Below are 13,032 nucleotides of genomic sequence, written 5' to 3'. Positions count from 1 at the left end.
TGAAAGATGTACACATGAAAAATACTATGTTTTTCTGCTGTAGGCTGACCCTGGACAGTAATGTTGTATAATTTCTCGATGCCTCCCAAACTCTGCTAAAGCGCTAACTAGGTTGTTATAGCTATTCCACAATATGGATTGTCATACCTGGATACAGTGTATCTGTCACAATTTCTTTTAGGTACTACGGTTCACTTAACTTGACCAGATCTGGGATAGTTTGTCTGTATATATCATATCAGACCTGTAGAGTCAAAATCGGCAATATGTCTGACGTGTAAAAATGGGCCATACAAATATAAAAGAACAAGCATTTAATCATTGAAAAGGTGACACGTTTACCCCCAACGTCCTTTATTCATATCATTTAAATTCTATAATCCATGTTCCAAAAGTAATTCGTGGGTTGATCCATCTTGACTCTCAAATACGGGGAACAGCCACAAGTCAGTGGCTCTCAAAATAATAAGATATTGATGATCATTTCTGAAGTCTTCTAGTGAGAGTTTGAGTTTCTGGGGCATTCGTGCATCCGATAGGCACACATATAGAATATACCTTTATAAAAAAAAGACAAAGACATCATGCTGTACTTTTGCGCACACACACATACATTGAAGGACTTAGACCAAAATGATATAAAACACAATTCAGCTGCCATTAAAGATTCTATATTCCAAAAAAGCAGATAGTCTGTAAGGAGATTGAAGCATGTTGAAGTAAATAGGAGCTGTACATATTCAGTCTGGAATCGATGTAGCACACATTTGTTCTCAATGAATTACCTGGCTGAATAAAGGTTAAATAAATATAACAAAAATATATTAGTCCTTTATAATACTCTTGGGTCCGTATTCACAAAGCGTCTCAGAGTAGGAATGCTGATTTAGGATCGCCCCCCCCCCCCCCCCCCCCTTTATTCATTATGATTAAAAGGCAAACCTGATCCAAGATCAGCAGTCATTTGCTCTGAGACACTTTGTGAATATGGGCCCTGGATTGACCATTGACTAATAATACATTTTCTTTAATAAAACATTTGTTCACAACTGAATGTTATGTGGGGAGTGTGGCCAGTGATGTCTTGGTTTTACCTGAAAAGAAGGTTAGCACCACTGACACCCAGCCGATGATGTAGGACCAGGAGAACCTCCAGTTGCCATAGCGTTTACCATAGTAATTAATCGTCACACCAGTGTATACTGCCATTGCTAGCAACACGAAAAAGCCTGGAGAGAAAAGGGAAGATCAAACTACTTAATGTAACATTAAATCATTTAATGATGGCATCCACAGGCATCCATGTTTTTGCATTCTTTGATTCTTAAAAGAGTTTCATGCGTTATGTTTTAACATGGAAATTATTATGCACAATCATTTAGTGAACAGTTTGCATTGGGGGAGACCCTGTGTTAAACTAACCTGCATGTAATTCTCACAGAAACCACTTCATGTCACCTCATATCCCCCCCCCCCAGCTGCCTCTACTTTTGCTCAACTAAACATTTCATCTGTCTCATTTCAACTTGGGAAGTCACTCCAACAAAACGATGTTGAGGTACATTGATCTTATATTTGTTATTTAGAAAAAGTTATATTCAATCTAATGGAGTTAAATCTATAAACATTTGTATATATATATATATATATATACCATGGGGGAGCCTAAATATAAATCATTCACTTTATTAGAGTTTTTGATAAAGTAGTAACACTTAAAGTTAGCAAGTTAGCATGGGCAGTGACACATTTTAAAATTGTTTTGTACTTCTATACTTGATTTGAAATGATACATACTGTCAGCTTTAATTTGAGGGTATGTTCATCCATAAAATGTGAACCGTTTAGAAAATTACAGCACTTTTTGTACATAGTCCTTCCATTTAATGGAACCAAAACTATTTTGACAAATGTACTTACAGTGCCTCTAGAAAGTATTCAAACCCCTTGACATTTCCCACATTTTGTCAAGTTTGTCAAGAATTTAAAATATATTAAATTTAGTTTTATTTTTTCACTTGCCTACACACAATACCCCATAATGTCAAAGTGGAACTGTGTTAAAAAAAAATCTACAAATTAATAAAAGATGTTAAGCTGAAATGGCTTGAGTCAATAAGTATTCAACCCATTTGTTATGGCAAGCCTAAATAAATTCAGGAGTAAACATTTGGGGAACACTTTATTTGACACCTAGCATCATAACACACCATGACATGGTCACAACCATGTCATAATATGTCATAACAGCTGATATAACCTGTCATAACATTGTCATAACACTGTCATGACACAGACTTTTTGTGACAAATATTGCAATATTTTATGGCTGGTTATGAGAAAACCTACCACAAAAGGCAAACCATTCCAATCTACTTGTAAAAAAATATGTTATATAACATTTCCTAAAATGTGCCATTTTTTACCATTGTAATTGTACACACATTGATGTCCAACATTTGCCTAGCCCAATGCTCTGTCGTTGATGACTGGGGTGAATGCAGGACAAAACACCCTCTTTGGGACTTATGACTGACATATGGTCATGGAAGTGATAGGCCTGTCTGGCTTATATTATTAGCCTTACAGCAACAACACATTTCTGTGATAGATTCTATAAAGGTTCATATTTTGGAATCAAAGTTAGTTTGTTCACAACAATTTTATTGTAGTCCTCCGTGTTGCTTTAATATACATGTATAATTAGTGCTACCACTAGGGGGAGACATTCAAACTGTTAGCAGCAGGCACGCACCTCATTCATTGGAAGAAGAGAAACAGGATGAGAAGCCCAGTGGAACATTTTTAATTGTTCATGTCTCATTCATCTTGTCTTCTGGTTTATAACATTTATAAACATTTATAGCGATAACATGTTTATTACAAAATGATGAGTTTTCTTGTCATTTTGATGGATAATTTAAGTGTTTTGACAGTGAAAATGGAGTGAGATTTTCCACTTCATATGAGCTAGCTAACTTTGTATTTAAGTCAATGAGACAAGATGACATCTCGGGTTAAATGCGTTTTCGTTAAAACATTTTAGCTCTTAAATGGTTTTATTTTTTTGACAAAAGATGGCTTGTATTAAGTGTATTTACATGAGTACCTATGAACCACGCTAATGATATGTATTTAAGAAGGTTACTTTTTATGAAATGTGTATCTAACGGGGGTGCTGTGAGCGTTATTTAAGAGGTAGGGTTCCAGAAGTTTTGGAAGATGGGCAGGGACTCAGCTGTCCTGACTTTAAGGGGAAGGTTGTTCCACCATTGGGGTGCCAGGACACAGAAGAGCTTTGACTGGGCTGAACTTGAGTTGCCCTCCCGTAGGGGTGGGAGGGCAAAGAGACCAGAGGTGGCAAAACGTGCTCGGGTTGGGATGTAGGGTTTGAGCATAGCCTTAAGGTAAGGTGGGGCAGTTCCCTTTGCTGCTCCGTAGGCAAGAACCAGGGTCTTGAAGATGATGGAAGCCAGTGGAGGAGCAGGTGACATGGGAGAACTTAAGCAGGTTGAACTCCAGGCGGACTGAGGCATTCTGGATAAGTTGCAGGGGTTTGATGGCACAAGCGGGGAGCCCAGCTAACAGAGAGTTGCAGTAGTATAGATGGGAGATGACAAGTGCTTGGATTAGGACCGGCGCCGCTTCCTGTCTGAGGAAAGGTCGTACTCTATGGATGTTGTAGAGCATGAACCCGCAGAAGCGAGACACTGCTTTGATGTTTGCAGAGAATGACAGGGTGTTGTCCAGGGTCACACCAAGGTTCTTTGCACTCTGAGGTGGACACTGTGGAGTTATCAACTGTGATGGAGAGATCTTGGAGCGAGCAAGCCTTCCCCAGGAGGGAGAGCAGCTCCGTTTTGTCGAGGTTGAGCTTAATGTGGTGAGCTGACATCCAAGCTGAGATGTCTACCAGGCACACAGAGATGCGTGTCGCCACCTGGGTGTTGCTGTTGTTTTTTTGTCATCCTATTTTTTAGAAATTGTATGACACTGTCACCATAAAGCATTATGACCATCCTGTGTCACTTTACTTGGACTAAGAAAATACACTTTATGACACTGTCATGAAGCATTATGACCAGGGTTGGGAAGTAACAGATATGTAAACTCTAACTGTAATCTGTTACTTTACCCGCAAAATATTGTAATCAGATTAGATACTTTTGAAAAACGAGTTCATTACTTTGAGGATTACTTTTGAATCCCAAAAGGGTGTTTGCATAAAAAAAATCTTTTGACACTTTTCTGTTTTCTCAATGTGATACAAATCAGCATTTAAAAAATGTGCACATTTAAATTTGTTCAATGTGAGCGAGTCTGACCATAAGTCAGAGACCAATAGGCTTTTGTAGGCTAAAGTCCAAGCTATGCCTTCCAATGGTGCGACTGCTGTCGGCATCCAAAGATTATCCAACTTGAATAAACATTTGAAGGTAAGGATGACAGCAATGGTTAAGTCTATGGTGATACGGATATCACTTGTTATTGATATCTACACAGCGCATTGATGTGAATCACACTGCTGCTCCCTCATTTAGCTATTTGTGCCTTACGGCTTGTGATTGTTGTGGATGGCTGTTCACAAATCTAAATTTGCATTTGAACCCAATAATACAAGAAGTTTAAACTGCCTAACAATCATTGTTTTTGAAACCAGTGGACAGCTAGTGAAAAATGCACTCTTTCAACAGCTGCATAGTGCGAATCCCAGCCTATGGAATAAAAGTGAGGCTTTTGTTGCTTAATCTAATTCATGTTGATAAAAAAATCCATAGGCCTAATGGACACATGCTCAATCTCACACAGTTTTGATAGACTGAAAGGGGCAATCTGTAGTTGCTACATCCATTTTTGGACTAAATTATATATACTGTACACTACAGTTCAAAGTTTGGGGCCACTTAGAAATGTCCTTGTTTTTGAAAGAAAAGAGCACATTGTTAATGTTGTAAATGACTATTGTAGCTGGAAATGGCTGATTTTTAATGGAATATCTACATAGGTGTATAGAGGCCCATTATCAGCAACCATCACTCCTGTGTTCCAATGGCATGTTGTGTTAGCTAATCCAAGTTTATCATTTTAAAAGGCTAATTGATCATTGGAAAACCATTTTGCAATTATGTTAGCACAGCTGAAAACTGTTGTGCTGATTAACGAAGCAATAAAACTGATCTTCTTTAGACTAGTTGAGTATCTGGAGCATCAGAATTCACTGGTTTGATTAGAGGCTCAACATGGCCAGAAACAAATAACTTTCTTCTGAAACTCATCAGTCTATTCTTGTTCTGAGAAATGAAGGCTATTCCATGCGAGAAATTGCCAAGAAACTGAAGATCCCGTACAATGCTGTGTACACCAGTCTCAATGTCAACAGTGAAGAGGCGACTCCCGGATGATGGCTTTCTTGGCAGAGTTGCAAAGAAAAATCCATATCTCAGACTGGCCAATAAAAATAAAAGATTAATATTGTCAAAAGAACACAGACACTGGACAGAGGAACTCTGCCTAGAAGGCCAGCATCCAGAAGTCGCCTCTTTACTGTTGACGTTGAGACTGGTGTTTTACGGGTACTATTTAATTAAGCTGACAGTTGAGGACTTGTAAGGCGTCTGTTTCTCAAACTAGACACTCCAATGTACTTTTCCTCTTGCTTAGTTGTGCACCGGGGCCTCCCACTCCTCTTTCTATTCTGGTTAGAGACAGCTTGCGCTGTTCTGTGAAGGGAGTAGTACACAGCGTTGTACGAGATTTTCAATTTCTTGGCAATTTCTTGCATGGAATAGCCTTAATTTCTCAAAACAATAGACTTGACGAGTTTCCGAAGAAGGTTCTTTGTTTCTGGTCATTTTGAGCCTGTAATCGAACCCACAAATGCTCCAGATATTCAACTAGTCTAAAGAAGGCCGGTTTAATTGCTTTGTTAATTAGAACAACAGTTTTCAGCTTTGCTAACATAATTGCAAAAGGGTTTTCTAATGATCAATTCGCCTTTTAAAATGATACATTTGGATTAGCTAACACAACGTGCCATTGGAATAATGGTTGCCATTGGAATAATGGGCCTCTGTACACCTATGTAGATATTCCATAAGCAAATCAGTTGTTTCCAGCTACAATAGTCATTCACAATGTCTACACTGTATTTCTGATCAATTTGATGTAATTTTAATGGACAAAAAATGTGCTTTTCTTTCAAAAACAAGGACATTTCTAAGTGACCCCTTTTGAACGGTGGTGTATATCCATTGATTCTTGAAGAATATAACTTATAAATGCCTCATTAGCTTAGTTCAACTGTCACATTCCATGACAACCCAAAATATAAGCTTGTTTTTCTCCAATGTTTGTAAACATTGTAAATGTAAACAAACATGGTATAGTCATAACATGGTTAAAACAATAATTTTGACATCATGGAAGGTCGATTAATCTGAACAGAGTCAGCGGCAGCCATTTTGCCATTGTTTCATCTGTGGATTTACCCTTTAAACAGCTGCATATTATCAAGATATCAAAGTGTCACCAACATAAAGGTAAACAATGGGCCTATAGCAAATGCAGCATATGGCATTCATTTTTCACATGTAAATAACACGTTTCAGTAGTGCTCAAAGCAGGCCATTCCATGAGCGCAGCATTTATTTTTCAAATCAATGAGCCCATAAACAACAGAGTAGGGCTGGCTAATAAGTCCTTAGTTTTGGGGTTATGCTCAGGTAAAACAATTTTGTTAATCTATACTTCCATATTTCCAAGTCCTATTCTTGAAGATCAAGGGGTTGTTTATCAGAATGACTGAAATTCTGATAGACTTTGGTTTTGAATGTAAATATATCATTTCACTATTATATGTAGTAAAAAGAGATGAGTTAGAAGAAGCCTACATAACCAAACCATAAAGTAAAATTGAACATCCATATATGGCCAGCTATGTAAACTTCAACATTGATTTATCCTGCAAATAGATGTCGTTCAATTGGTAACATACATTTTTGTCTTCTTCTAATGGCTCTTTAGGGGAAAGTAATCTGTAACTGAATGTAATCAGATTACGTTACTGAGTTTGGGTAATCCCAAAGTTACATTACTCATTACAATTTTGGACAGGTAACTAGTAACTGTAATCAATTACATTTAGAAAGTAACCTACCCAACCCTGATTATGACCATCTTGTGTCATTTTACTTGGACTAAGAAAATATACTTTGTAGCTCTGTCACGAAGCATTATGACCATCATAATCCTATAAGCCAGATAGGTCTATCATATACATGCCCTTATGTCAGGCATCAGTCACAAAGAGGGTGTCTTTTCCTGCTCCTGAAATCTGCTCCTGCATTCATCCCAGTCATCAGAAACAGAGCATTGGGATAGGTGCATGTCTAACATCACTGTATGCGCAATTACAATGATAATGTAACATGGTACATTTCAGAAAATGTTATATAACAATCATACTGTTTACAAGTAGGCTATGGTGTAATGGAAAGGTTTGCCTTGTGTGGTAGGTTTTGTGGGTTTTGACAATCTTATGTAGGTGTCATAACCAGCCATAAAATAATGCAATATATGTCACAACAGGTCTAAATATATGTGTCATGACAGTGTTATTACAATATTGTGACAGGATATGTTAAGTTTTGTCAGTTGTTATGACATATTATGACATGGTTATAACCGTGGCATACCGTGTTGTGACGCTAGGAGCGAAATAAAGTGTTACCAAAATTTGCTTAAGGTATGGGGGCAGCATTTTCACTTTTGGATAAATAGCGTGCCCAATTTCAACTTCCTGCTACTCATGCCAAGAATATAAGATATGCATATTATTAGTAGATTTGGATAGAAAACACTCTGAAGTTTGTAAAACAGTTTGAATCATGTCTGTGAGTATAACAGAACTTATGTAGCAGGCAAAACCCAGAGGATTAACCATTCAGATTTTCTTTTTTAGGTCTCTGTCTGTTCAGTGAGTTCTCATTGGAAAACAATATTTCTTAGGACCTTGTGTTCAGTTCCTACCGCTTCCACTGGATGTCACCAGTCTTTGGAATTTGGATGAGGTTATTCCTTTGTGCAATGAAGAAGTACGGCCATCTAGGAACTGCGTAACACTGTTGAGAGTTGCGCAAGACTTGAAAAGTAGCTTGGTTTGTTGTGTTCCTGTATTGAACACAGATAGACCCGTCTTCAATTTGATCGATTATTAACGTTTAAAAATACCTAAAGTTGCATTACAAGAGTTGTTTGAAATATTTTTGTAAAGTTTATAGGCAACTTTTGAAATATTTTGTAGTGACGTTGCGCATTTTGGAAGCAGTTTTTTTCTGGATCAAACGCGCCAAATAAATTGACATTTTGGATATATATGGACGGAATTAATCGAACAAAAGGACCAATTGTGATGTTTATGGGACATATTGGAGTGCCAACAAAAGAAGCTCGTCAAAGGTAAGGCATGTTTTATATTTTATTTCTGCGTTTTGTGTAGCGCCTGCAGGGTTGAAATATGCTACCCTCTTTGTTTACTGTTGTGCTATCATCAGATAATAGCTTCTTATGCTTTCGCCGAAAAGCCTTTTAAAAATCTGACATGTCGTCTGGATTCACAACGAGTGTAGCTTTAATTGAGTATCTTATATGTGTGATTTAATGAAAGTTAGATTTTTATATAATAATTTTAAAAATTTGCAGTGCTGCATTTTCCCTGGCTTTTGCCAAAGTGGGACGCAAGCGTCCATAAGAAGTTTTAACAAGTCACATAAGTTGCATGGACTCTGTGTGCAACAATAGTGTATCACTACCTCATCTCTGTACCCCACACATACAATTATCTGTAAGGTCCCTCAGTCGGGCAGTGAATTTCAAACACAGATTCAACCACAAAGACCAGGGCACCTAAAAAAAGAATGGTCGATAGGTACAATTTTTTAATAAATTGAATATCCCATTGAGCATGGTTAAGTTATTAATTACACTTTGGATGGTGTATCAATACACCCAGTCACTACAAAGATGCAGGCGTCCTTCCTAACTCAATTGCCGGAGAGGAAGGAAACCGCTCAGGGATTTCACAATGAGGCCAATGGTGACTTTAAAACAGTTACAGAGTTTAATGGCTGTGATAGGAGAAAATGGAGAATGGATCAACAACATTGTAGCTACTCCACTATACTAACATATTTGATAGAGTGAGAATAAGGAAGCTTGTACAGAATAAAACATATTTCAAAACATGCCTCCTGTTTGCAACAAGGCACTAAAGTAATACTGCAAAAAATGTGGCAACGCAATTAATTTTTGGTCCTGAATACAAAGTGTTATGTTTGGGCAAAATCCCGTACAACACATTACGGAGTATCACTCTCCATATTTGCAAACATAGTAGTGGCTGAATCATGTTATCAGTATACTTGTAATCATTAAGGACTGAGGTGTTTTTCAGGACAAAAAAAGATGGAATGGAATGCAGCTAAGCATAGGCAAAATCCTGGAAAACCTGGTTAAGTCTGCTTTCCACCAGACACTGGGAGATGAATTCACCTTTCAGCAGGACAATAACCTCAAACACAAGGTCAAATCTACACTGAAGTTTCTTACCAAGAAGACAGTGAATGTTCCTGAGTGGCCAAGTTACAGTTTTGACTTAAATGTACTTGAAAATATTGCTAGACCTGAAAATGGTTGTCTATCAATGTTCAACAACCAATTTGACAGAGCTTGAAGAATTTTGAAAAGAATAATGACAAATGTTGCCCAATCCAGGTGTGGAAAGTGCAACATTGCCAAAGGTGCTTCTACAAAGTGTTCGCTCAGAGGTGTGAATACTTATGTGAATTAGATGTGTGCATTTAATTTTCAATACATTTGCAACAATTTCTAAAAACCTGTTTTCACTTTGTCATTATGGGGTATTGTGTGTAGATGGGTGATAAATAAAATGAAGTGAATCCATTTTTTATTCAGACTGTAACACAATAAAAGTTAAGAGGTTTGAATACTTTCTGAAAGCACTCTGTATGTGTATTAAAGTAGTCAAAAGTTTAGTATTTGGTCCCATTTTCCTAATGCGCAATGACTACATCAAACTTGTGACTACAAACTTGTTGGATGCATTTGCAGTTGGTTTTAGTTGTGTTTCAGATTATTTTGTGCCAATAGAAATTAATGGTAAATAATATATTGTCATCTTGGAGTCACTTTTATTGTAAATAACAATATAATATATTTTGGAACACTTCTACATTAATGTGGCTGCTACCATAATTATTGATAATCCTGAATGAATCGTGAAAAATTATGATTGAGAAAGTTACAGAGGCATAAATATCATACACCCAACTAAAAGTTGTGTTCATCATCCAATAAAGTGCATAGATCATCAAATAAGGACAACAACATTACATCACTTCTCATACAGCTACAACAGTGACATGGAAAGAAAATCAAGCAGTAAAATGTGTAAAATAAGTGAAAATAAGTAAATTAACCAAACTTACATGAGATGAAGAACAATATGCCTGCAGCAAAGGTTTTGTCAAACCTGTCGAAGGACGAGTAGTGGATGAAGGCCATGATGCCGATGATGATGCCCATGAAACACGCCAAGAGGGAGAGGATCATGAGTGCTCGGGTGGCATCCATGTGGGCTGCAGGGGTCAAAGGTTAACAGGGGTCGTCAGAGTACAAGAGTGGCTGACCCTGGCCTGTTCTGACCTGACAAACTACCCATATTGGTAAAACATTTGGATTGTGCTTGGCAAATGATACTCTTATTATGGAAAGCATGCCTTGATGCTTATGCTGTGACTAGGATAATGACTCTTTTGTGTCAAAATCACCAATTCAAATGCAATTGTTCACTGATGAATAAGGCGTAAATTCAGTTTAGATACAAAGCATGATATAAGAATAGTTTTAGTCAATGGAAGTTCAAATCAATCCTTTTTGGGGGTTTTCGGGTTACACTTTGCTTCCTGGACTTTGTCTTTTTATAAACAGATGTGGTGTGATTGACATAGCTTCAATCACAACATATCGGGATTCTTAAGTGACAAGCCGTACCAATGACATGGCAAAAAAAATTGAAATAGCACCTCTCATTTGTTATAGCTTGTTATGAACAGTTATGACATGTGTTGGGTGCTATCACAGTGTTATGACATAATTGTGTGCACTGGCCGTAGTCCTCACCAATACTTTCATTGTGTGTGAAGCATTTCCCCGGCATGCAGTACCGCCACAGGCCCTGATGCATGTAGTTGTTGGAGTGCCGGTACTGAATCCAATAATCGGTTGCCGTGGAAACAATCAGGAGGATGTTCCCCACGCCTGCACAGAACAGCCCTCCGCCCATGAAGCTGTACATCCTGCACCTGCAGACTGACAGAAACACACACACACACACACACACACACACACACGAGAATGAGGTCACTTAGCATACGGGGGTCAGCTGCGGCCCCCTCTCAACATACACACACACTTCAGGGAGAAAGGGCCAAAGTGTCTGTAATTGCATTGTAATGAACACATCATTTCCACTGGATTGAATCGAGGGGTCACAGGCATGGGTCTACTCTGAGGTCCACTTTGTTCTCTGGGAGATCAGTGGGAAAGGATGGGCCCTCACAGGCACCTTTTATATTATCGAGCTTCACTCAGGGCATCTGCCCAGGATAACTTTGATATTTGATACATGGATTGTCTACTTGTTCCACCTGAAAACAATATTGTCTACCAAACCCTAGTTGTTCTCATTTAAATTTCCACATGTATTTGAAATTCAATAGATTTACATGGCAGGTTATGTCTAAACGTTGCAAATATATTTTTTTGTGGCTCTATGTATTGTTGTTCTAATAGCAGAATTTGTAAAATACATGAACATTAAATCTGTCATCCCTCTCAAATTCAGCTCCACTTTTCCTCTTACTGTGAGAACAGACACTAATTTGCCATAGATACTCCTATCAATCAGCTATCGGTATTACACTTGCCAGAAGAGGGCAACCTAGTTGTTTTTGGTGTCACCCATTAAATCCATATTACCCTAATATTCCATCCATACCCTATTTACACCAACAAAATGGCTGTTCATGATTTGGTGGGGATTTTACAAAGGTTTATAACTGATTCTACAGGCTAAATATTTGGTAAATATTTCTCACAGTGGTTCAATAACCAGAGTATTCCCAAACGCACATAATGGTATTGCTCTTTTTCCAATATAGCATGTGCCCGATATTATCAATGCAAGTTGGTGATATCAACATGTACATCTATATTCTCATGAATGTATGTAGTGTAGTCATTCATTTGAATATTTAGAATATAAATCTACATTTATACTGGAAAGAATCAGAGCTTGACTGTCACACACAAACACACAAAATAATTATTTCCAAGATGTCATTATTGCATAAATTCAACCACACGCTGACGAGCTTACCTTTATTGACCCCTTTTATGAAGACTAAGTGACTCTGTATTGAAGTCGGGTTGCCTGACAAAATACAACAAGGCCCCTATAATGCCAAGACAGGCAGATTTCCAGCAGGCTAATAGCGTTAACGTTTGAGTTGGTGAATAGGGAAACCGGGGATAGAACAAACGGAGAGGGCAGACAAAGGGACCGCGGAGAGCTAGCCAATCAGCGCGAACTAGTTTTGTCGTTTGGGAATCTGCTGAAAAAACAGAAATGTCTAAAGCTGGCAGGTTGAAGTTAATACTGATGACTGGATGGTTTCTATTGAAAGTGGAGGGCTGAAGCAGCTATAGTGGAGAGCAGGCCAGGCGTTAAATCAGAGACTCTGCCTCAACCAGTAGTGCTTATTTTAATTTCCAAAACAAACAAAAGTCACAGAAAATTCAGCAAATATTCTCCCAATTAGTCTTTCATTGTCCCATTTTTGATTCAAAAGGTATTTGTTTATAGATGCAAGCTGTAAGAGGTACTCATATAATTTTGTGAGGCATACTCACAATTTCCAGAGATACTCTATATGAGAGTTTACCATGATTGGT

The 13,032-nt window shown here is 37.9% G+C and overlaps 1 protein-coding gene across 2 annotated transcripts; it reads right to left on the bottom strand.

The window, feature by feature from the left end:
• Positions 1 to 297: 297 nt before the first annotated feature.
• lim2.1 (lens intrinsic membrane protein 2.1) lies at positions 298 to 12,665 on the bottom strand. Of its 2 annotated transcripts, none has more exons than XM_031825917.1 (5): positions 12,458 to 12,665; positions 11,200 to 11,388; positions 10,506 to 10,655; positions 1,095 to 1,229; positions 298 to 558 (listed from the first exon to the last, which is right to left on the bottom strand). In XM_031825917.1, exons 2-5 carry the CDS (start codon positions 11,372 to 11,374, stop codon positions 497 to 499), a joined length of 522 nt encoding a protein of 173 aa, XP_031681777.1. In that variant the 5' UTR covers positions 11,375 to 11,388; positions 12,458 to 12,665; the 3' UTR covers positions 298 to 496. The 2 variants fall into 2 exon arrangements, with proteins under 2 accessions (XP_031681777.1, XP_020339893.1); XM_020484304.2 differs by having other exon boundaries at positions 11,200 to 11,381; positions 12,458 to 12,608.
• Positions 12,666 to 13,032: the final 367 nt, after the last annotated feature.

Source organism: Oncorhynchus kisutch, linkage group LG6 (assembly GCF_002021735.2).
Source record: "Oncorhynchus kisutch isolate 150728-3 linkage group LG6, Okis_V2, whole genome shotgun sequence".
In the NCBI taxonomy this organism is placed as follows: Eukaryota; Metazoa; Chordata; class Actinopteri; order Salmoniformes; family Salmonidae; genus Oncorhynchus; species Oncorhynchus kisutch.
Note: the sequence above shows the minus strand (reverse complement) of the source record. Positions and strands in the feature narration are given on the sequence as shown.

Coding starts and splice junctions, on each gene's coding strand:
- lim2.1 (XM_031825917.1), bottom strand. CDS start 11,374: ATGTACAGCTTCATGGGCGGAGGGCTGTTCTGTGCAGGCGTGGGGAAC. Junction 1,230..10,505: donor CATATTGTTCTTCATCTCAT/GTAAGTTTGGTT, acceptor TTTTCTCTCCAG/GCTTTTTCGTGTTGCTAGCA. Junction 559..1,094: donor GGTGCTAACCTTCTTTTCAG/GTAAAACCAAGA, acceptor TTTTTTATAAAG/GTATATTCTATATGTGTGCC.